Consider the following 23,912-nt stretch of genomic DNA (forward strand, 5'->3'; position numbering starts at 1 on the left):
GTATAGTATGTAAATTTTATTAAGCTATTGAAGAAAATCTAAATTTTTAAAAAATATTTCTTTCTATTTTTTTTTAGATTTTATTTATTTATCTTTAGAGGGGAAGGGAAGAAGAGAAGGAGAGAAATATCAATGTATGGTTGCCTCTCATGTGTCCCCTGCTGGGAACTGGCCTGCAACCCAGGCATGTGCCCTGACTGGGAATCAAACTGTGACCATGTAGTTCGCAGGCCCGCACTCGATCCACTGAGCTACACCAGCCAGGGTGAAATCTAAATTTTTTCAAAGAATAAAATCTAAATTTCAGTAAGAATGTATACTATCTTTAACACTCATCAAAACTCCTGCATAGTTAAGATTATTAGGACCATTTTACAAATGAGCAAACAGATTCAGACAGATAATATCACCAGGGGTCATATAACAGCTAGGAGACAGGACTGGAATTAAAACCCAGGTCAATCTGTCTCCAAAATATTTGTTCTTCCTATTACGCCATGCCATCTGAGGCTGGGACTTCATCAATATTAAGGGACAAGAATTTACAGGAAAAATAAATGTAGAAATCCGAACAAATTGCATACTTGGAGTCAGCTCAATATAACGGTTCAATTAAAATTCTACTCCAACAATAGCTCTTCTCTTTCAATACAGAGATCAATCCTGACTAAAAGATGAGCTTAAATTTCAACACCATTAAAATTAAAAATAAAATTTAATACCAAATTAGCCAGGAAACATCGACTAGTGTAAAATTTTTCAGAGAATGAAAAAGAGGTTTGATCAATTACAAGGCTTAAAAAGAATTTAACTAGGCTAGAAAGCTGCTATTACAATTAGCAATGTTATAATTTTGGACTGACATATCTGGCTAAGAGCCTTATAGCCAATAGAAATTTAATAATTAGGTTTATAAATCAACTAATAACCAGAAACACTGTCCTTATTTCACAGCTGACAAATTTATTTTCCTAATAAATTGCTTTAGTTTTAGAAATGAAACTTCCATTCTTCATTCATATACCAAAAGCATTTGTTTTGTTCTGTTTTTAATGTGGATATACTTATATTTAAATTTCATTCCCAAAGCTGTTAGTTGTATTAATAGCCTTTGGATGAACAAGAAATTCTAGCATAAAAATAGAACCCATCACCTAAACAAAACCAAGTGAATAATGCAACTTTGTTGCATTAAAAACAAAGTGGCAACCAAAGATAAAATACGAAGTTTCTAATTTTTAATTAACGTGTTTTTCCACATGAGATAAAGAATACATTTGGGTTAAATTGTTGATCCAACAAATCCCATGAAACTATACATCCATTGAAGTAACTAAGGTTTTGGTTTTTTTAATAAAATCAGTATTTTTGGCAACAGTCCTGAACACTTTTAACTCTCGTTAAGTTTTTAAACTTTTAATTTGAATATATTTTGAGCCATTACAAAGGAATTCTGAGTAAAAACAGGGGCGCACTGGAACCTGCACGTCACATCACGTGCATCTGCTCCACAGCTCTCACACTTTCATCGTGCCCTCTACCCAGCACCTACACACGCGCCCAGTGCATTTTTAAGGACTCAAGGAGAGCTTGCTCAGCTGATCTGGTTAGCGTTCATTCATCACCACCTGCAGCTTTTCCTATACCATATTAATGACAGCTAATATCTCTTCATAAAATCGTTTATAATTTCTATCCCTCCATGCTTGCCTATGCTGCTTCCATGGTTATGAGCATTCCATAATCCCAACTATTTATCTCATGTGACGAAATGTCACCCTCTCTTACGTAGCTTCACAATCCATTTACTTTTCAGTAGACGCTATCTACTGAATGCAGTAGATAGCAGCTACTGAATGCTATCTAATCTGAATGCTGGCCTTGACACAAGGCCTCTCCCCCCTCCCTCCCTCTCTCTCTCTTCTCTCTCACACACACACACACGTGCGCGGGCGCACGTGCGAGCACACACACAATAGTATTTTACTTTTCACAAGTCAAGAACAATATTTGAATTTTCAAAAGTTAATAATATATAAGAATAAATTTCAAACAGCTTTATACTCATAAACTTAGAAAGCCAGCCATAAAGTTAACATTTAAATAAACAAACACACACATCTGATGAATACTACTTAATAGCATTAAATTTTTATGGAACATTAACAGAGATAAAGTGATGTTTATGTTATAAAAAACAACACTCTTATATAAATACTACTCCTATTCTGGCTGAAAACAGGAATCAACCATTTTTTGGTAAAACTTAGAACAGAATATTTCTAGCCCATTAGTTTCAAATGCCTCCTGCAGAATCAGAAACATGTCCTCTAAAGCAAACCTGATAGATTATTTGAAGCAAAATATTATCAAGAAACACTAACTTTACCACAAAGCATAGCTATCAAAGCACTTTTTCAAATCCTATCTAATGCTAGCAATCATTATTATTATATAATCAGCCAAGCCCCCAAAGTATAGGGAAAAAATATGTACCTGACCATTTTCAATCACAAGTTCTTTAGAGAATAAAATATTCTTTGAGCAAAACCTCATGAGAACTAGAATTCCCTTTCCAATATATGGTCTCTCCTGGAGCTGTAACTAAATATTACTGAGTGGCAGAAAAACAAATCTCAAGAAATGATGGACTTAAAAAAATTTCATTGTAGAAAGCACAAAGCAAGTTCTAATAATACCAATTTGAAAATGATAGCTCCCCAGCTCCAAGAGAAGCAGATATAAAAACTCACAGTAATGACGAAAAGACCCAACTGGATCTGTGAGCCTCTGAACTTTAATAAGTGTGATCACTGAGCAGCTTAAACTAGAAATTCGGTTTTATTTAGCACTTGATTAAATCATTATTAAATTCATAGATCTTGAAATTAATAGTTCAATTTTAATCAAAACTTTTAAAGTAAAATTCAATACTATATTACACGGAACATGAAACTAATTTTGTTAAATCCTTAGATGTCCAACATTGAAATTTTATTAATGCTACGACATTAAAGATAAGAATATACTATTCACTTACTAATCATATTTTAATTATTAATTTCATTAATATAAAAGCACAATTCAATTCAGCTGGGTTTATACTTTGGACTTTTCCAAAATTATGCTCTATGTTTGTATTATATCTCTTGACACAGGGGAGCTATCACTTTCCAAGTGGTGTATTAACACTTTGTGTATCCTGACCAAGATGATCTCTCTAAGTCTCTAAAAGGCTGTAACACACCACATTACACAGGTGTTACTTTAAAGTCTCAAAACTTCCTGACGTCTCCACATATTATTAATAATACCTTTATCTCTCTCATAAACCTACAGAGGAAATAGGCTTTAATTTTCTTTTGCAATGCAACAGAGAAAATAAAAACCAAGACTTGAATAATGGCCATGAATATGACCTAAACTAGAAAACAAGCTGTTATCTCAAAGAGAGAGAAAAATTACCCTTAGGTAATTTCTGCTTCCCACCTGTAGTCTATAAAATACTGAAACTATTACAATCAAGAGAAACAGAGCTGTGGGAAAGACACACTGGGCTACAAAGGGTTACAGAATGTCATTGAAACGAAGTTTGATTTCCAAAACAAAAAGTAAAAGTTTCCTAAGTCATTTTCTCTTTGATCAAAAACAATTATGAATCCAAAGCAAAAATAACAGCCAGACGTTGAGGATCCAGAAGTAAAATAACTCCATTTTCTGTGGTTTAAACTTTTTAATTTGATAGATAACTCTTTACAAAACAATTTTTTAAAACTTCCTACCTTCCTACTTGCCTTTCAAAAACCATTAATCTATTGAAAGGAAAAAAAAAGGCAATAAGGGATATGTATGTACAACAAAAATACTTCTAGAAGTGGTAGATTTTTTATAAACACAAAAACACTGTACTTACTCTTTAATGTAATACTATTTCTTTTGAATAAACATTCATTAAATCATTTTAAATTTTCATATTATAGTCAGGTAAAGAGAAAGAGCAACAGTTCTAACTAGCATAAAGCAGAGCAAGTTCAAAGAAGAAAGATAACAGTGAAGGGAAAAAAGGAGGAAAACAAAACAAAGGTGGAAGAAAATAAGACATAAAGCTAGGGGCTTAAGAGAGATGAAAAAATGGAGAATAAACTATAAATAGTCAGGTTGAACTATATGAACTGTAAATCATTTAGGTTGTAACTTGAATAAGTTTCTTGAACATCCCATTAGCTCCTCGGCACCTAAAACTATTCACAGATCTTCAACTGCTTTCAGTAATGTACCAAGCTTTGGAAAAACAATCCACAATCTTCAGCACTATGATCAAACAACAGCGTTTTACAGAATGAGTGTCAAGGGCCCAAACGAGCAAAAGGAGGTTGCCAGTAAGCTGCAACTTGCCTCATTGGAGGACACTTACCAAATTGTAAATGGTAAAAGGTAAAAACCTGCTGGCACCAAGTAAATTTTTTTAAGCACAAAGCACTCATGCCCTCAGCGGTGAATTAATCCAGTCTTCTTTTATTTTCCGTCTACTGAGTGGAGTGCTAGGGAACCAGAAACAGAAGGATGCATGCAATCTGTATTGTTGACTGTCTTCACTGTTACGTTCTGATACAACTCTGGCTCACTTTCCAAACTCAGTACAGTGTCTAAGCAAGCAGACCAAATCCAAGGCTCAGCTCAATGACTCGGACATGTTTTACCCACCTCTGACTCACCCACCTGACACAGCAGTTAAGAGGTAACAGCCCATGAAATTCGTAACACTAAGCAGGCACCAGAGTACGCGACACAGAGCTCAAGGCTTTGTAAAACCCCACATCCACCCTAGGGAAACAACAAATTCAACTACAGAGCAAGCAATATCAACCCCTAAATCAGAGCACATTGACTACCTTCAGTGGCATGGAGAAGGTATATAAAACTAGATCACTTTAAAATGACAGTTTCAAGATTAACCTATCATTACCTTTCTGCCTGGACAGAATTGATTTGGTCACCACTTCTTAGTATTATAACTTAGTATTAGAATTACAGTAGAACCTCAAGTTTTAACAAGGAGAAAGAAAAAATGCTCATTTCCCTGCACAACTGATATCACTAAGAGTTGTGGGATATAACTGAAATTGAAGTAGCCAAGCATCTGAAGAAAGTGTGTGTTAGTGTGTGTGTGTGTGTGTGTGTGTGTGTGTGTAGAACAAGACAAAGAGGAAATAGGATACTACTATACACTTTATGCCCTCTCTGTTATGGTTCCCAGAAAACTGCAGAGTAGGAGAATATTGCATCAACCAAAGAAATCCACCTAATAAATGTTTCTGAGGCAAGAACTAGAGTGTAATCCTGGTATGTAACAAGAATTAAGCTAACCTCAACACGATCACAGTTTTTAGGACAGATAGTACACACCAGCTCAGGTGCACGTTACAGTAAAAAAGCCAAACAAAGCACTAAAGACACACCGAGTGGGGCAGCAGCAGAATTCCGACATTAGGTGGAAAATAAAGTGGGAAAGATGGGACCACAAAAGCCGCACAGGTTGCAAGGCTGTCAGAGCACAGTGTTACAGGACATAAAGGAATTTATTAGTAAAAAAAAGACAAGAAGTATTTTAGTCAATGTGGGTAAAAAAAGAAAAAAGAAAACCTGAACAAAAGCAAGAAGATATGAAGTAAAGCAATGGAAAAGAAGAAGCCGGAAAAGTTAACATGGAGCCAGAGAAAAGGGGCGTAGACAAAAAGCTGGACTTGGTTCTGAGAGCAACAGGAGACATTGGTGGTTTTTGAATAAACAGTAACAAGAATAGATCAATATGTTAGATAAATCCAGTGACGGTGTGAAAGCTAGTTTATTGCAGAATGGAAGAAAAGTAACCAGGTGCAAATCACGACAGAAGGGAGTCTTCGAAATCATTAGACCTACTACTTACAAACCCCGACCCCCATCCACCCGGGTGACATTGTTTTACGCACCTAAAATTAAAATGATAGATAAAAACCACTGAGTACATTTTAAAACATTCTATAATTCAGAGTTTACACATATTTGATTAGTTTTCCCAATTCCAAAGAAGAGAGGTCTTACTATGCGCATCTTAGTTGTAACAGGCATCTCTAATTTTGAAATTTTATATCAATGTCACTAAATTACTTTCATACTATTATCATCTGGCATGCCGTGAGGAAAAAAAAACCTGTTAAACATCAAATGTGATCCAATAAAATAATTGCCATAGGGTTTTTTTATCCTTACCATTACAAGTTCTTCCTGTAATTCACTACAACTTTTTTCATTATACTGGAGTCTCTTTGAAAGGTCTGTAATTACTTTCTTCTGTTCCTCAATCTCTTCATTTAATTTCTTGTTTTTGGAGAAATACTCTCTTTCTAATCTGAAAAGTTAAAATGTCAGAACAAGTTCTTCAAACATGCTTTCATGAAGTCTTATCACACACCTTTAAGATGACTGGCAAATGTACTATACACCCTGATTTCAAGACAATGGGCTTCAATAGTTCACCTCTCTTTTTTTTTTTTAATAAAAAAGGGTTGCACATTCTTAAATGAAAGACTCTAAATGAATAACACCTCCCCCGCTTTTGTTGGCAGATACTTGTCCTATACCCATTGTTATACGCAAGCTACATTTAGTGTTGATTTGGTCTCACTGCTATCTGTGAGGAACCAAACCCACAGACCACAGATGAACTAACTCAGAAACTGCCTCAAGACACAACAGTCCTATCAAATAATTTCCCAGTTAAAGTGTAAATTTAGAAATGAAGCCAATGTTTTATTCATGAGTGTCCATGCAAGTGGAACTGGTATGGTGGCATAAAAAATCCAAAACAAGAATAATAAAAAATCATTCATATTCACCATGAAAACACAGGAATTTCTTTTCAAAGGATAGGACTTCCCATTTAAATTTTGTTCAGTGTAACATTACACTGTATTTATGTTCTTGCATGGACATATGATGAAATATAGCTTGGAATTACTTTAATTTAAAAGTTGTTATACATAATCCACCAAATGACTTCAAACGTCTCGAGACTAAAACTGAATGACTAGCCATCTCAACTATGCAAGAAGGTAAAGCTCAAAAAAAGACATTTTCAGAAAGCAGGTTTTAAAATTTCCCTTTAATGTGTAAATTCTCAAGAAGCTACTTTACAAGGGAGTTAATCAAACAAAGAAGGCACAAAATCAGCAAACAAGACATCTAATATAGAAGAAAAGTGGACGGAATTCCAAGGTTGATAGTGAAGGGAAGTCCCAGGACGACTGTGAAAAGGGAGCCAGAAAGCAATTTGCCCAGAATGGAGAAAGGCTCGGGTTAGGGTTTGAGAAAGGAAGGGAAAAAAGGAAGAAAGGAAGGAAGGGAGGGAAGAAATGAGTAAGTGTGTGGTGTATGAAAAAAGAGTACAATAGAGATAAACAAGTAACAGCCTTCGATAACATCTAAAAGTGAAACTCAAAAAAGTGGTAGACTTCCGCCAAGATGGAGGCATAGGTGGAAACACTGTGCCTTCTCCCACAACCAAGTTTGAACACAACAAAGGTTTGGAGAACTAGGACACACCCAAAGACCAGAAAACGGAATTATACGGAAGTCCGACAACTACGAACCGTTCGACGGGGACGGTAAGAGAGGCGGAGCCAGCAGCGGAGCTGGGTCAGGCAGGACAGATCCCCCGACCTAGACGCGCAGGCAGCCCAGAACCAGTCGGGGTGTGGGGCAGACTGACTGCGGTCGCACATTCGTGCACAGTGAGACGGACCACACAGCCCCCAGGGGACGAACCCAGTGGTGGAGGGCTGACGGCGGTGGCACACTCACATGTAGTGGAACGAAACGCGTGGGCCTGGTGACAGTGGTGGCTGTGGCGCCACAGCCGCAGCGGCAGGTGGCAGATGGGAAGCCACTGTCCCTCTTTGACCCCACCCCCACATACAACGTCACAACCCAGCAAGTTAGTTGCCCTGTTCTAGTGAACACTTTAGGGCTCTGATCCTGCTATGGAACAGGCACGAACAGCCCAAAAGATGGTGCAAGAAGAACTCAAAGTCCCAGAGCCAATAACTCTCAGCGACCAAGAAATTGCCAGCCTCTCAGAAGCACAATTCAAAACACTGTTTATCAGGATGCTAACAGAACTGGTTGATTATAGCCACAAATTAAAGGAACATATGAAGGCTAAACTAATTGAAATGAAGGGAGATGCACAGGAAACCAATAGTGATAGAAAGGAAACTGGGCCTCAAATCAATGGAATGGACGAGAAGGAAGAACAAAACATCCCACCAGAAAGGAATGAAGAAATGAGAATTCAAAAAAATGAGGAGAGGCTTAGGAACCTCCAGGACATCTTTAAACGTTCCAACATCCGGATTATAGGGGTACCAGAAGGGGGAAAGAAACAGCCACGAGTGGAAAACGTATTTGAACAAATAATAAAGGAGAACTTCCCCAGTCTGGCAAAGGAAATAGACTTCCAGGAAATCCAGGAAGCTCAGAGAGTGCCAAAGAAGTTGGACCCAAGAAGGAACACACCAAGGCACATCATAATTACATTAGCCAAGACTAAAATGAAGGAGAGAATCCTAGAAGCAGCAAGGGATAAGGGGACAGTCACCTACAAAGGAGTACCCATCAGACTGTCAGCGGATTTCTCAAAAGAGACCTTACAGGCAAGAAGGGGCTGGAAAGAAGTATTCCAAGTCATGAAATCCAAAGACCTACAGCCAAGATTGCTTTATCCAGCAAAACTTTCATTTAGAATGGAAGGACAGATAAAGTGCTTCTCAGATAAGGTCAAGTTCAAGGAGTTCATCATCACCAAGCCCTTATTATATGAAATGCTAAAGGGACTTATATAAGAAAAAGAAGATGAAAAATATGAACAGTGAAAGGACAGCAAACACACAGTTATTAACAACCACGCCTAAAACAAAAGCAAACCAAGAGGACAGCTAGATCAGGAGTGGAACCATAGAAATGAAGAACACATGGAGGGTTAGAAACAGGGGGGTGGGAGGGGAAGAAGGGAGGAGAAGGCACAGAAAATAGCATAGATGGTAGGTAGAAAATAGATAGGGGGGAGGGCGAGAATAGTGGGGGAAATATAGAATCTAAAGAACTTGAGACACGTGGTTATAAACTAAGGGGGGGAGAATGGTGGGGGAGGGAGTGTGGGGGCAGAGGGGAGTGAAGGGGGGAATAGAACAACTGTAATGGTATAATCAATAAAATATATTTTAAAAAAAGAAAGAAAGAGGTGGTGGGGAAGGAGGGAGATAAACATCGAGGTAAGAAGGAAATATTGATCAGTTGGCTCCTGCATGCACCCCAACCAGGGACTGAACCCACGGCCCGGGCGTGTGCCCTGACTGGGAATCGAGCCCATGACCTTTCAGTTTGCAGGATGATGCCCAACCAATTGAGTAACACTGGCCAGGGCCTATTTTTAATCTTTTGAGGAACCTCCATACTATATTCCATACTGACTATACCAATTTACATTTCCACCAACCATGTACAAGGGTACACGGCCATAGCCTTGCCAACATGTATGGTCTTGTCTTTTTGATGATAGAAACTGTATCCTTGTCTGGTGTGGCTCGGTGGATTGAGGGCCAGCCTGAGAACTGAAAGGTTGTTGGGTCGATTCCCAGTCAGGGCACATGCCTGGGTTGTGGGCCAGGTCCCTGGTAGGGAGCATGTGAAAGGTAACCACACATTGTTTCTCTCCCTCCCTTCCCCTCTCTCTAAAAATAAATTTAAAAGGCTTTAAAAAAATAAATAAACATAGTAATCTTTTAATAATTAATTTTAAAAAAACACAAAAAAGTGGTAGAATATAAATGTTACTTAGAAGTATGAAGTTAAATATCAGAGGAAACATCAATAAGAATTAAAGGCAATTACGTCAAATGAGTGGAAACTGGCATCAGAGAGCCATGAGTAAGAAACTATTATTTTTCACGAACTTAACAGTACTGTTTTCCATGTTAGACTATGTCCAAGTGTTAAGTTGTTCAAAATCAAATTTTAACTAAAAATGACTGTTACTTAGCAAATATAACACTAAATGCAACTGTTATTCAGTGCTATTTTATAAATAAAATCCAAATTGAGTCCACTGAAATGGGGACCATCCCCTTGCTCTCATGAATCTCACACACAATCCAAAGAAGCTGGCTACTACGCTTCTGCCAACAGCCCTTCCCACAGGGAACGCAGGGCAGGAGGACAACAAGGACTGATCGAAGGCCCTCTCTTGGAATTCCAACAGAGAAGAGTCGGGACTTGAAAGATGAGGGCTTAAGGCAAAGAAGGAAAAGGACAAGGAGGAAGAATCTTTCAGGAAAAAGGTACCTTTCCTACCAGATTCCCACTTTATTTTTTTAAGAAAAACAAAAAAGCTCATCTAAGAATGTAACAACAGTAACAAAGTGTTTTCTTTTTTATTTAATTGTTGTTCAAGTACAGTTTTCTGTCTTTCTGTTTCTCCCCCCAGCCCTTCCCATCTCCGTCCCATTTCCACCCCCCCTAGTTTTTGTCCATGTGTCCTTTATACTTGTTCCTGTAAACCCTTCCCCTTTCCCCCTGAAATTCCTTCCCCCCTCCCCTCTGGTCAGCCAGAAAGTTTTAACCAATAGCCGTATTTGCACTATCCTTTGCCAAGAAAGAAAATAATAATAATGGCACTAAATTATAATACTTTTGTTATTTTTCTTTAAAGATTTTATTGATTTATTTTTAGAGAGAGGGGAAGGGAGGGAGAAAGAGAGGGAAACATCAATGTGTGGTTTCATCTTGTGTGCCCCACAGTGGGGACCTGGCCAGCAACCCAGGCATGTGCCCTGACTGGGAACTGAACCAACAACCCTTTGATTCGAAAGCCAGTGCTCAATCCACTGAGCCATAAGAGCTAGGGCCTGCTTTTGTTATTTTTATACTTTTGAGTGATATACTTAGAAAAAAGTTTAAGTTCCTAAATTGAATGTGATGAAATAAGCAAACTTAGATTGAGTCCAATCTGTAGCAGATCTTTGACTAGTGTTGTTTTAAACTGAATTTAAATTTAAACTAGATTTAAAGATTACCATGATCTCCTTTCCCTACCATTGCTTAGCAATCAGTTACCACAGTTAGTGAAGACTTGACATGTTGAAAACTCTAAAATAAAAATAGGGAAAACCTTTAGTTCAATAGTATAAGTTTTATATGGAAAAAATTTATAACTAAGAAAACTTGATTATGGAAATACAGAACATATATAGTCTATCTAAAATTATAAATAATACATATTTGTTAAAATAGCCTATTGTCAAATTCTCAGTTAAGCTCTTTAAACATATATATGTGCCATTTAATGCACATGTATACATTCTACCTAAAACAATTTCACACAGGGATATTCATTCTTACAAAATGAAAATGTTGACCAAAATTACAGCTCAAAAATACACACTCCACTTTTTTCCTCCTTGTGACTTTTAATGAGAGCCTGCCTAGAGCTACCTGGAAAGAAACAGAAGCTTAAGAACCTTAGCTACTGGCGAGGTTCAGTCAGCATTTTCTCTATAACCTCATCATTGTCATTCACTAAAAAGTTCTATCTATCAGGTAAAATAATGTTCTATACCAAAACTTCCCACTCTCAAAGTTGTAAATTAAAGGTATGATTTATCCTAAAGACCCCAAATCTACCAAGTCTTTTACAGTACATTACCCAAACCTTAGAAATATTGATATTTTGAGGAAACACTCCACCTTCTCCCAAAACCAAGTTTGAATACAACAAAGGTTTAGTAAACAAAGACACAGCCAAAGAACAGAAAATTGCACTATACAGAAGTCTGACAACAACGAACCGTTCAACCGGGACCAGTGAGAGGGTCGGAGCCAGCAGTGGAGCAGGGTCGGGCAGGAAAGATCCCCCAACCCAGACACGCAGGCAGCACGGATCCAGTCGAGGTGTGGGGCAGACTGACTGCAGTCGCACATTCTCGCACAGTGAGACGGACCGCGCAGTCCCCAGCAGGCGAACCCAGTGGTGGAGGGCTGACCTCGGTTGCACATTGGCGTGCTCGCACAGTGGGACGGAACGAGGGGGAGCCCGGTGACGGTGGCAGCTGCGGTGGCAGTGGTGGGAGGCGGCAGAGGGGACTGCCATTGCTCCTCTTTGACCCCGCCCCCACATACAGCATCACAACCCAGCGACTGAGTTGCCCTGCTCTGGTGAACACCTAGGGCTCCACTCCTCATACATAACAGGCATGAACAGTCCAAAATATGGCTCAAGAAGAACTCAAAGCCCAGAGCCAATAACTCTAAGTGACCAGGAAATAGCCAGCCTCTAGATCCACAGTTCAAAACACTGGTGATCAGGATGCTCACAGAACTGGTTGATTTTAGCCACAAATTAGAGGAACATATGAAGGCTAAACTAAGTGAAATGAAGGGAAATGCACAGGAAACCAATAGTGATGGAAAGGAAACAGGGACTCAAATCAAGGGGGTGGACCAGAAGGAAGAAAGAAATGCCCAAACAGGAAAAAGTGAAGTTACAAGAATTCAAAAAAATGAGGAGAGGCTCAGGAACCTCCAGGACATATTTAAACATTCCAACATCCGAATTATAGGGGTACCAGAAGGGGAAAAGAAACAGCCATGAGTGGAAAATTTACTTGAACAAATAGTACAGGAGAACTTCCCCAGTCTGGCAAAGGAAATAGACTTCCAGGAAATCCAGGAAGCTCAGAGAGTGCCAAAGAAGTTGGACCCAAGAAGGAACACACCAAGGCACATCATAATTACATTGCCCAAGAGTAAAATGAAGGAGAGAATCCTAGAAGCAGCAAGAGATAAGGGGACAGTCACCTACAAAGGATTTCCCATCAGACTGTCAGCAGATTTCTCAAAAGAGACCTTACAGGCAAGAAGGAGCTGGAAGGAAGTATTCCAAGTCATGAAATCCAAAGACCTACAGCCAAGATTGCTCTATCTAGCAAAGCTTTCATTTAGAATGGAAGGACAGATAAAGTGCTTCTCAGATAAGATCAAATTCAAGGAGTTCATCATCACCAAGCCCTTATTATATGAAATGCTAAAGGGACTTATGTAAGAAAAAGAAGATGAAAAATATGAACAGTGAAAGGACAGCAAATTCACAGTTATTAACAACCACACCTAAAACAAAAGCAAACCAAGAGGACAGCTAGATCAGGAGCGGAATCATAGAAATGAAGAACACATGGAGGGTTAGCAACAAGGGAGAGGGAGGAGGAGAGAGGGGGGAGAAGGTACAGAAAATAAGTAGCATAGACAGTAGGTAAAAAATAGATAGGGGGAGGGCAAGAATAGTAGGGGAAATATAGAATCTAAAGAACTTGAGACACGTGGACATAAACTAAAGGGGGGGAGGAATGTGCAGGGTGGAGGGGAATGAAGGGGGAAATAGAACAACTGTAATGGTATAATCAATAAAATATATTTTTTAAAAGATAAATAAATAAAATCTTAAAAAATAATAATGATAATTTAAAAATAAAATAAATAAAATACATTAATACATTTACTTTCTAGTGTTCAGAACTACATTTCTGAGACTACTTGGAATAGCCATGATACTTAAAAATCGAAAAGAGCATTTCCATACTAACCTGCACTGGGAAGTATAATTACAGTTTATGAACTACCACTGACATTAATGGGAGCTACATCTAAAAGACTACACATTCACACACATAGGTTTCATAAACTTTATATTAATTTGGAGCATTTTACAGTAAGACACTTACAAACTTAGTTTTGCAAGGCTCTCTTGTGCATTATGCTTTTCTCGCTCATATGCACCTTCAACTTCTTTAAATTCATTCTTGATCATTTCCAAATCAGCAACAGCTTCTGCTTGGCTGGCCTTTTCTACCTGCAAAGCTCCTTCAAGGTCTCGAATCCGCAACTACCAGAGGACAGAGAAGTAATTCAAGCAAGGAAATGCTAGGAGCATCAATCTCAAACTGAGTAGAATACCTCATCAACAGCAGACCACCATTCATCAAAACACTTCTTTTTTCTTTGGTATAAAAGGGGAAATAAACAAAAGACAGTTCATTCTCTTTCTCAACAAATTTAACGGAAGGGAGGAAGATGGAACAATAGTGCTGATTATGCTAAGGAAGAGGGTAGGCTGATATAATACAACCTGACCCCATCCAAGCGCCTAATTTTGACTTTCTAACCCATTTGGATTCTTCTTTTATAAAATATAATAAAGTGAGTGGATTTTTTAACCTAAAGGGAATTATGCTCCCCCTCTTATGAAAAATATCATAGGCTTTATAAGACTAAGAAAATTAACATTTTTTTTTATTTCTGGAGATGTCTTACTATACAGTGAGGTTTTTCTTATTATCAAATAGCACTACTTGATGGAAATATTTATCTGAATGGTAATATGATATCTGGGTGTTGCTTCAAAATAACCCGAGGGCAGAGGAGTGGGCAGGGTAACAGGTAAAACACAATTGGCCTGAGGTAAATCCTAGAGCTGAGTGATGGGCATACGGGCGGTTCAGTGCACCACTGGCTCTATTTTTGCACATACTTAAAATTTTACATAATATAACATTTTAAAACTCGTATTCCCTATCTACACCAACAATAGAATAGAGAAAGTGTATTCCCATAAAAGAAAAGGCAGCTGTAAAAAAAGGAAGCAAAGTAACTTTTAAAAAAGTTTTCCAAGCAGTATAAATATACATTGAAAAGAGCAAATCCAGATCCTCATATATAGCATGCTGTATTTCAGGTAAACAAATGAAAACCTAAGAATAAGCAGTAGGCAGGAGGATGGAGTAACGGGAAGGAGAGGAGTAAAAGCAGAAGTTCTGGACCGTTTAGTACTGTTTTGATTTTTGAACTATGGGGACATTTTGCCTTTTCAGAAAACTAAAGTAAAAATAGTTTGCTAAAGTTCAAAAAAGAAGGGGATAGAAAAAATGTTTCATATTACATAGGTGATGGGCTGTAGAACCACAAACTCAGGTTTGAACCCCAGCTTTGCAAATTAACTTATATGATCTTGGGCTTATGACTAAAATTCCAAAAGCCTGAGTTTTCTCATATGTAAACAAGTAAGCAATAATAATAGTAACAACAATATGAAAACTATCTACGGGGTTGCTAAAAATATCTAATGGGATAATTAATATATTTAACACTAATATATTTAATATTAAATCATTTCTTTAATAAATGTCTGAATTTTTTAAGCACTTGGTATGTGCTACGCAATGTGCTACTGCTCAAAATATATATAATCATCGTGAAAGAACAGAGTCTTAGCCTTTGAGGCACTCAGTCTTTAGGAGAGAACAGACCACGGGAGCGTGTGGTAAGTGCTTCCTGTCGCAGAGGTGTGCACAAAGGGCCATGAAATTAAAGAAAAACTGGGACCCCTGCTTGGGACAAGCCTTGCAGAGATGGTAAAACACAACATGAACTAGGAAAGGTGAACTTGCCAAGAAATGGAGCCTAAGACTATATGAAAATGGTTCATAAATTAATCTATACAAATAATAATCACAAAAAATCTTTCTAATTATGCGGATATATTTCAGCATAATTGAAACATTTTTATGTATGTAGACACAACTTTGTAAATTTTCAAACTTGTTCTTTTAAACATTATTTTTCTCTGCTGTTTTGTCTAAATCCAATGTTTACAAGTAAAATTAACATAGGAAATATTTTCTTCTGACTACATTGTTATCTTCCTTCACAAAATAAGCACACTCAATCACAAATGATAAACCAATCCAACTGAAAGAAAAATTGACTTCAAATGAACAATCTGAATCAAAAATTTTGAAACTACTTGCTCATTTTTATAACACAGTATCCAAGCAAATTTAATAAGAGAACACTTCAAACATATATTTAACTACAGTTTATGACAAGATGGTGATTAGTTACAATTATCTGGTAGTCTCTTTTGCTTTTAAACTAGTCTGAAACTAGATTTCATTAGGTGTCCCTCACTGGTAATATTTGTCAATATTTATCGATACAAGGTTCAAATATAAACTTCTACTTTTTTCCTGTCATAGTGTAATCAGATACTAATTGGAACTACATAATTAAAAAATACATGTAATAATTTCCATTTTTAGATTTACTAACTATTCTCAGTGATATAGGCATAAAGAAAAACTTAATTTTGAATTATACTTCTTTCATGAAATTAAAACTTCAACTTTATTGCTTATTGTTACCATTTTGGGTGATCCAGTAATTTTCTAAAAAGAAAAAGCTTACCTTATACAAGTTTGCATAATATGCAGACACATCAAATACTCGCTTCTGAGAATTTTGCAGGTTAAAGGGTTTTTTCATTAAAGAAAAAAGTTTTTAAAAAGTATAAAATTCTTACAAATTTATTTGCATCTCATTTAAAGACCTTAAAACAATAAGATGAACCTGCAAATTTCTAGTAAGAAAAATTTAATATAGGGGAAAATCTAAGTTTTCAAAACAAATCCAAATGAAATTAAGGAATGTCCAACTCATGGAACTTTACACAACACCTTATGTACAGAGTAGGCTATTTGCAGGTCAGACTTGGTCCACGGGCAGCGATTTGCCCACCACCAGTTAAAATGCATAGCTTCACTTAGAAATTCCTTCTCATTCTCTAAGAATGGGAAAAGGGCACTTTTCTTAGGATGTCTTCATTTAATTCCCCTCTCAGACTTAATCTTCCTTATTACGTTCCTATAGTACTTAGTATTTCATATTTCTATCTAGACATCTATCTATATATCTGTATCCATATAGTACTTCTGGTAATGGAATATAAGTCTCAAAAGAAGCTCCTTCACCTTTTACACCTTCAGCTTTTAACACACTGATAAGCAATATACACAGGATATTTTCAAAAATAAACTCATCCCTTCGGTGTTTATAAAAAGAACACTGATCAGCAAATCTTTCTGGGCCAGATGGTAAATGTCCTGAACTCTGCAGGCCATGAGGTGTCGGTCACAATTCTTCTACTTCGCCACTGTGGCATAAAAGTAGACAAGATAAAAATTCACAGGAACAAGCACTGAAATCTGGCCTGTGGGCTGTACTGTGCAAACACCTCCTCTAACACATTAAAGACTATGCTCAACTATATCCTTACAGTAAATAGGATAACGAGTGTCTTAACAACAGGCTACCGATGCTAAACGCACACCTTGGTTCTCTGAATATAATGCTGTTTTTTCCCAGCTTAGTAAAATCCATACCAAAAAAACCCCTGTTAAATAAGACTATCCACTGATTTCTCAAAACAAACACTGCAGGCAAGAAAGGACTGGCAGGAAGTATTCAAAGTGATGAAGAGCAAGGACTACAACCAAGATTACTCTATCCAGCAAAGCTTTCATTTCGAATGGAAGAGCAGATAAAGTGCTTCTCAGATAAGGTCAAGTTCAAGGAGTTCATCATCACCACGCCCTTATTATATGAAATGTTAACGGGTCTTATTTAAGAACAAGAAGATCAAAACTATAAACATTAAAATGACAACAAACTCACAACTAACTACAACTAAATCCTTTAAAAAACAAAAATATGAAAAAACAAAAATAAACTAAGCAAACAACTAGAATAGGAATAGAATCACAGACATGGAGTTCATGTGGAGGGTTATCAGCTGAAAGGGGGCAGAGCAGGGAGAATGGGGGAAAAGGTACAGGGATTTAGAAGTATAATTGGGCAGGTACAAAATAGACAGGGGGATATTAAGAACAGTATAGGCAATGGAGAAGTCAAATAACTTATGTCCATGACCCAAGGACATGAACTAAGGGGGGGGGGGGGAGATTGCTAGAAGGAAGAGGGTACCAGGCAGAGGGGTGCAAAGGGAGAAAAACTGGGACAACAGTAATAGCATAATCAATAAAATACACTTTAAATATTTTGTTTACATTTTACCTGAATAATTTCAGAGTTAAATTTTGATTCCAAATGTGCTGCTCTTTCTGCTTCAATATTTTCTTCTAATTTCCTCACTCTGAGAGTAGTTGCCTAAAAAGAAATTAAAAGTTTGTTTTAAATAAATACCACTATTTAAAGTGGATATGGATGACTATAACCTAGAGTTATAATTAACACTGTAGATTACCATGGCCTACTTTTTTTTTTTCTTTACTTTGCAGGAATGTAAAAGTCATGCTCCAGAAGAAGGCCCCAGAGCTTGCTTTCTTCTTCCTTTTTATTAAGATATAATTTCCATATAATAAGCCACACATATTGAAAGTGTATCATTTGATATGCTTTGACACACATAGACCCATAAAATCATTGCCATAATCAAGACAAGAAATACTCCCATTATCCCTTGAGAAATTCCTTGTGCCCCTTGGGAATTCCTTTTCCCAACCCTCACCAACATCTCTCTATCCAGAAGTAACTGCTGATCTTCTATTTGTCACTATAATCAGCTTGTTTTCTGAAATTTGCATAAATCGAATCATGAAGTGTGTACTCTATTCTTTGGCCTCTTTCACCAGCATAAATTATTTTGAGGTCATCCATGTGGGGACATGTGTCATAGTTCATTCCCTTTCACTGTGAAAGTGTTCCCCTGGGCAGATCCCTGCCTGTGATGTATCTTTTCACCTGCTGGCAGGCACCTGAGTTGCTTCCAATGTGGGCTGTTACAAACAGAACTATAATGAGCATTGTATGGACATACACTTTCCTTTCTCTGGGATAAACAGTGAAGGGTACCATGACTGAGTCAAATAGCAGGTGTACGTTGAATGTTTTATAAAACTGCCGAACTGTTGTTTTTTTTTAATTTCCAATTTTATCCATCCTCCCCAAAACTTGACAGTCATTGTTTTCTTTTTCTTTTCTGGAGAATAGAGAAGATTAGACATTCAAACAGGCATATAATGACATCTCATTTTAGTGTCAGTTTGCAATTAATACCGTCGAGCAGGTTTTCATGTGTGTATTTGCTATCTGCATATCTTTGGTGAAGTCCCTGCTCAAACCTTCCCCTGTTTTTCAATTGAGTCGCTTGATTTCTTATTTTTGAGTTTTGAGAGTTCATTTTATAAGCTGGAGATAAGTCATTCATTGGATATATGATTTGTAAATATTGACTCTCAGTCTACGGCTTGCCTTTACATTCTCTTAACACAGTCTTCCACAAAGCAGAAGTTTTCATTACGATGAAGTTCAAGTTACCAATTTTTCAGGCATGATCCAGCTTCTAGAAGAAGCAGAGGATGAGCTCTGTATCTGAGAACACACAACCCTTGGAAGGAAGCACTGGATCCCTAGTCCCGAAGAAGGAACTGGTCATGACCAAAGGCCAATTTGGGGCCAGCCTACAGGAATGCCCGGCTGTGCATGTCTTGGGATAAGAGCAGCAAAGAAAAGCCTGCCCTGTCTGTCAAACACAGGTAGTTCAGTAGTGGTGGGAAAAGGCTAATTTGATTTCCTTTCCTAGATATAATCTGAGCAAGGAAAAAGTTTCTGTTTGTTACTAACACTCATTATTTCGCCTAAGCTGAAGTTTGTTTTTAAACTCTCGACTTGATTAATTTGATTTTTCTGCTTTTCTCTTCCCATTTCTTTTTGTTTACAGAGATGGTAATGAGTTACAACAAGAAAGGACATAGATAAAAAGTGGGCAATCCACAAACTTATCAAGCAGTATGTGAATAAGTAAGAAATGACTACACTTTTCTTTGAGCAAAGCATATTTGCATAATGTCTATAAAAGAGCAGAGAATAAACACCAGTATCCTGTCTTCTCTAGAGGCCTTTCTAGACACCACTTCCTACTAACCGCCTTCATCACAGGCAAGAAGTAATTTTGCTCGGGGATCTACTCACCCTGTGTTACACAAACATGAAAGTCACAGAACATTTCTTACACTTAATTATTTGCTTTATTTAATTTTGCAACTCCACCAATAATAACTCTTTATTATTATACTAGAAAAGACTTTCTCCACAGGCCAGACACAGCAGTAAGTCTAAATATGATTCTTTTGGGTCTAAAAATAATTTAAATCCAAAAGGATAAAATAATACTTTGAGTACAGTATAAACTCTTGAAGGTAAAAATCTAACATTTATATCCTATACTGCTAGAATATTTTGAAATAACAGGCATACCATTGAAAGATGAAACCAGAAAATATCCATAGTTCAGTATGAAGACTCAAAAGATATGAAGAAAAACTGGAAATGAGGATATTTGATGATACTAAGGTATTATTACTTTTTTAGGTATAATAATAATTGGTATTTTTAAAACACCAATGTTTTTAAAATACATATTAAAGTGTTCATGGATAGAATTATATGATGTCTAAATTTGCTTCAAGTCAGGTGGACCTGGACATTATTATGCTAAGTAAAATAAGCCAGTCAGAGAAAAACAAATACCATATGATCTCACTTACATACGGAATCTAATGAATGAAATAAACTGAGGAACAAAATAGAACCAGAGACATGGACACATGGAACAGATTCGAAGGTCACTAAGGGGAGGGATTGGAAGGGGACTGGAAATGATTAGCCAAAGAACATATCTGCATATATGCAAAGCCCATGGACACAGACAACAGGGTGGTAAAGGCTAGGGGGGTGGGGATTGCAGGGAGGGGGGAAGAGGAGTAGTGCAGGGGAGAACATCTGTAATAGTGTCACTAATAAATAAACAAATAAAATAATCATGCTGGAGGTTACAAATGGGGGGTTGGTATTCATGATACAATACTGGCCATGAGTTGATATATGTTGAAGATCAGTGAGAGATACATGGGGTTCATTATAATATTCTTTCTACTTTCACGTGTGATTTAAATGTTCCATATTGAAAAGTTCTCTTAAATAGAAACAAAAGCAAAGGTATTAAGGTTAATGAGGACATATGGGGCTGGTATCATTATTTACCCAGCAAAATTATATTTGACAACTAAAAAAATCATTAGAATGAATTAAGTCATTCATACCCAAACAGAAAATGTAAATGAGAAGATAGGACTTCAAACCAACCAATTCCTAATTGTTGGGATATTAAGAGAAATCAAGGGAAATATTCTCTCCGTACTCACTTCCACCTTTTTCAGAACTTGTATCACACTCACACTAAATATTAGCCCCATGCAATATTATTAGCTATTATATGAAAAAGCAGTTTTATCACCATAAGGATGTGAGAAACAGAGGATTAAATCCAAACAATTATCTTTACTAAAGGACTTCTCAAAAAGTCAACATGACAATCCTGAAAAAGAACAAAGTAGGAAGACTTACATACCCTGGTTTCAAAACTACTCCAAAACCACAGTGACCAACCAGGGCTGGCACAAGCACAGACATTTACACCCACAGAAAAGAACTGAGAGTCCAGAAGCAAATTTGTGTATCAGCAGTCAATTGGTTTTTGACCACGGTGCTAAGACCATTCAATGGAAAAAAAACATTTTTTCATTAAATAGTGCTAAAACAACTAGATCTATACATGCAAAAGAATACATTTGGACCACTACCTCACATCATATATTAAAATAAATTCAAAAGAGATCAATGATCTAAATATAACAACTAAAACCATAAAACTCTTTGAAAAAAAACAGGGAAAAGGCTTCATGAACTCAGATTTAGAAACGAAACGATTCTGAGATATGACACCAAAAAGCATCAGCAACAAAAGAAAAAACAATAAACTGCACTTCTTCAAAATTTAAAAATTTTGAGTATCAAAGAACATTATCAAGAAAGTGAGGGTCTTGGCTGGTATAACTCAGTGGATTGAGCACAGGCTGCAAAACCAAAGGGTCACAGGTTCGGTTCCCAATTGGGGCACATGCCTGAGTTGCAGGTCAGGCCCCCAGCGGGGGCCACATGAGAGGCAACCACACAGTGATATTCATCTCCCATTCTTTCTCCCTCTCTTCCCCTCTCTCTAGAAATAAATAAAATCTTTAAAAAAAAGAAAAATAAATAAAATGTCACGTGTTTAAAAAAAAGAAAGAAGGAAGAAAGAGAGGGACTTCCAGTCAAGATGGAGGCACAGGTAGACATACTTTGCCTCCTGACACAACCACAAAAAGAACTACAACTAGACTTCAAAACAATTAGTACCCAGAACTGTCAGAAAATTGAGCTGTATGGAAGTCCAACCACCAAGGATTTAGAGCCACATTCATCCACACGGGTAGGAGGGGCAGAGACTCCTCAATGGGCAGAGAGCCCCAGAGTCGTGGTGTGGTGCAGAGAGATGATGGCACCAGAAAGGGAGGTCCCACATTCCCTTATGGTGAATAAAAATTGGGAGGGGACCTGCCTGGTGTGGCTCAAAAATTAAAAATAATAATAAAAATCAGGAAGGACACCTTGGGAGCGAGGGATCCCAGCCCGAGGCCAGACCACACAGTGCAGGGTTCCAGATCCAGGAAGATAAGTCCCCATAACTTCTGGCTGTAAAAACCAGTGGGGATTAGGGCAGCAGAAGAAACTGCAGGATTTTTAGGAGAGTAGGTTTAAAGGGCCCGCACAGACTTAAAAACATATGCAGACCCAACTCCTCTGGGATTCAGTACCAGGGTAACAGCTGGAGGGGCATCAGTGGCACGAGACAAGTGCCCAGGAAACCTCCAGAAGGCAGGCAGAGGTCCTGTCCCCTCTCCAAGCCCTCCCACACACAGAGCCACAAAGTGGGGAAGCAGTTTGCCCCACCCTGGTGATTACCTAAGGCTCTGTCCCACACAATTTACAGGTGCCTTTTCTACGACAGGCCACACTACTAAAACAGGGAGTCAAAACAACTCGACCTGAATTCACAGAAACAAACACAGGGAGGCTGACAAAGTGAGGGGACAAAGAAATAGGGCCCAAATGAAAGAACAGAACAAAACTCCAGAAAACGTTTTAAATGAAGCGGAGATAGCCAACCTATCAGATGCAGAGTTGAAAACACTGGTAATCAGGATGCTCACAGAAATGACTGAGTATGGCAACAACCTAAAGGAAGAAACTTTATTACACTAAGTGAAATAAAGAAAGTCTACAGGAAAACAACAGTGGAGGGAAGGGGATAAAGCCAGGATTCAAATCAACGATCTGGAAGGAAAGAAAGAAATAAGCATTCAACCAGAGTAAGAAGAAAAAAGAATTCAAAAAAAGGAGGGGCAGTATAGGTGCCTCTGGGACATCTCCAAACTTACCACCATCCAAATCATAGGGATGCCAGAAAGAGTAGAGTTAAGAGCAAGAAATTGAAAACTTATTTGAAACAATAATGAAAGAAAACTTCCCTAATTTGATGAAGGAAATAGATGTACAAGTCCAGGAAGCAAAGAGAGTTCCAAACAAGTGGAACCCCAAAAAGACCACACCCAGGCACTGCAATTAAAATGCCAAAAGTTAAAAATAAAGAGAGAATCTTAAAAGCAGCAAGGAAAAAGCAGAGAGTTACCTACAAAACAGTTCCCATAAAACTGACAGCTGTTTTCTCAAAAGAAAACTTGCAGGCAAGAAGGGACTTGCAAGAAGTATTCAAAGTAATGAAAAGCAAGGACCTACAACCAAGGTTACTCTATCCAGCAAAGCTATCATCTAGAATGGAAGGGCAGATAAAGTGTTTCCCAGACAAGATAAAGCTAAAGGATTTCATCATCACCAACCCATTATTACATGAAATGTTAAAAAGACTTATTTAAGAAAAAGAAGATCAAAACTATGAACATTAGAATGGCAACAAATTCACAACTATCAGATACAACTGAATATAAAAAAACAAATTAAGCAAACAACAGAACAGAAACAGAATCACAGATATGGAGATCATGTGGAGGATTATAAGCTGGGAGGGGAAAGGGGGA

General features: G+C 37.5%; 1 protein-coding gene across 3 annotated transcripts in view; it reads right to left on the minus strand.

Moving 5' to 3' along the window:
- Positions 1–23,912, minus strand: part of CCDC171 (coiled-coil domain containing 171) — a 313,810-nt gene that overhangs the window by 232,813 nt on the left and 57,085 nt on the right. For all 3 annotated transcript variants that reach the window (XM_037061926.1, XM_037061927.1, XM_037061925.1), the window contains 3 exons: positions 17,992–18,084; positions 13,809–13,969; positions 6,250–6,388 (listed from right to left, as the gene is read on the minus strand). In XM_037061926.1, coding sequence (XP_036917821.1) covers positions 6,250–6,388; positions 13,809–13,969; positions 17,992–18,084 — 393 coding nt within the window. The remainder of the gene's footprint in view (positions 1–6,249; positions 6,389–13,808; positions 13,970–17,991; positions 18,085–23,912) is intronic.

Source organism: Sturnira hondurensis, unplaced genomic scaffold, assembly GCF_014824575.4.
Source record: "Sturnira hondurensis isolate 20B ecotype Veracruz unplaced genomic scaffold, ASM1482457v3 Scaffold0013559, whole genome shotgun sequence".
In the NCBI taxonomy this organism is placed as follows: domain Eukaryota; kingdom Metazoa; phylum Chordata; class Mammalia; order Chiroptera; family Phyllostomidae; genus Sturnira; species Sturnira hondurensis.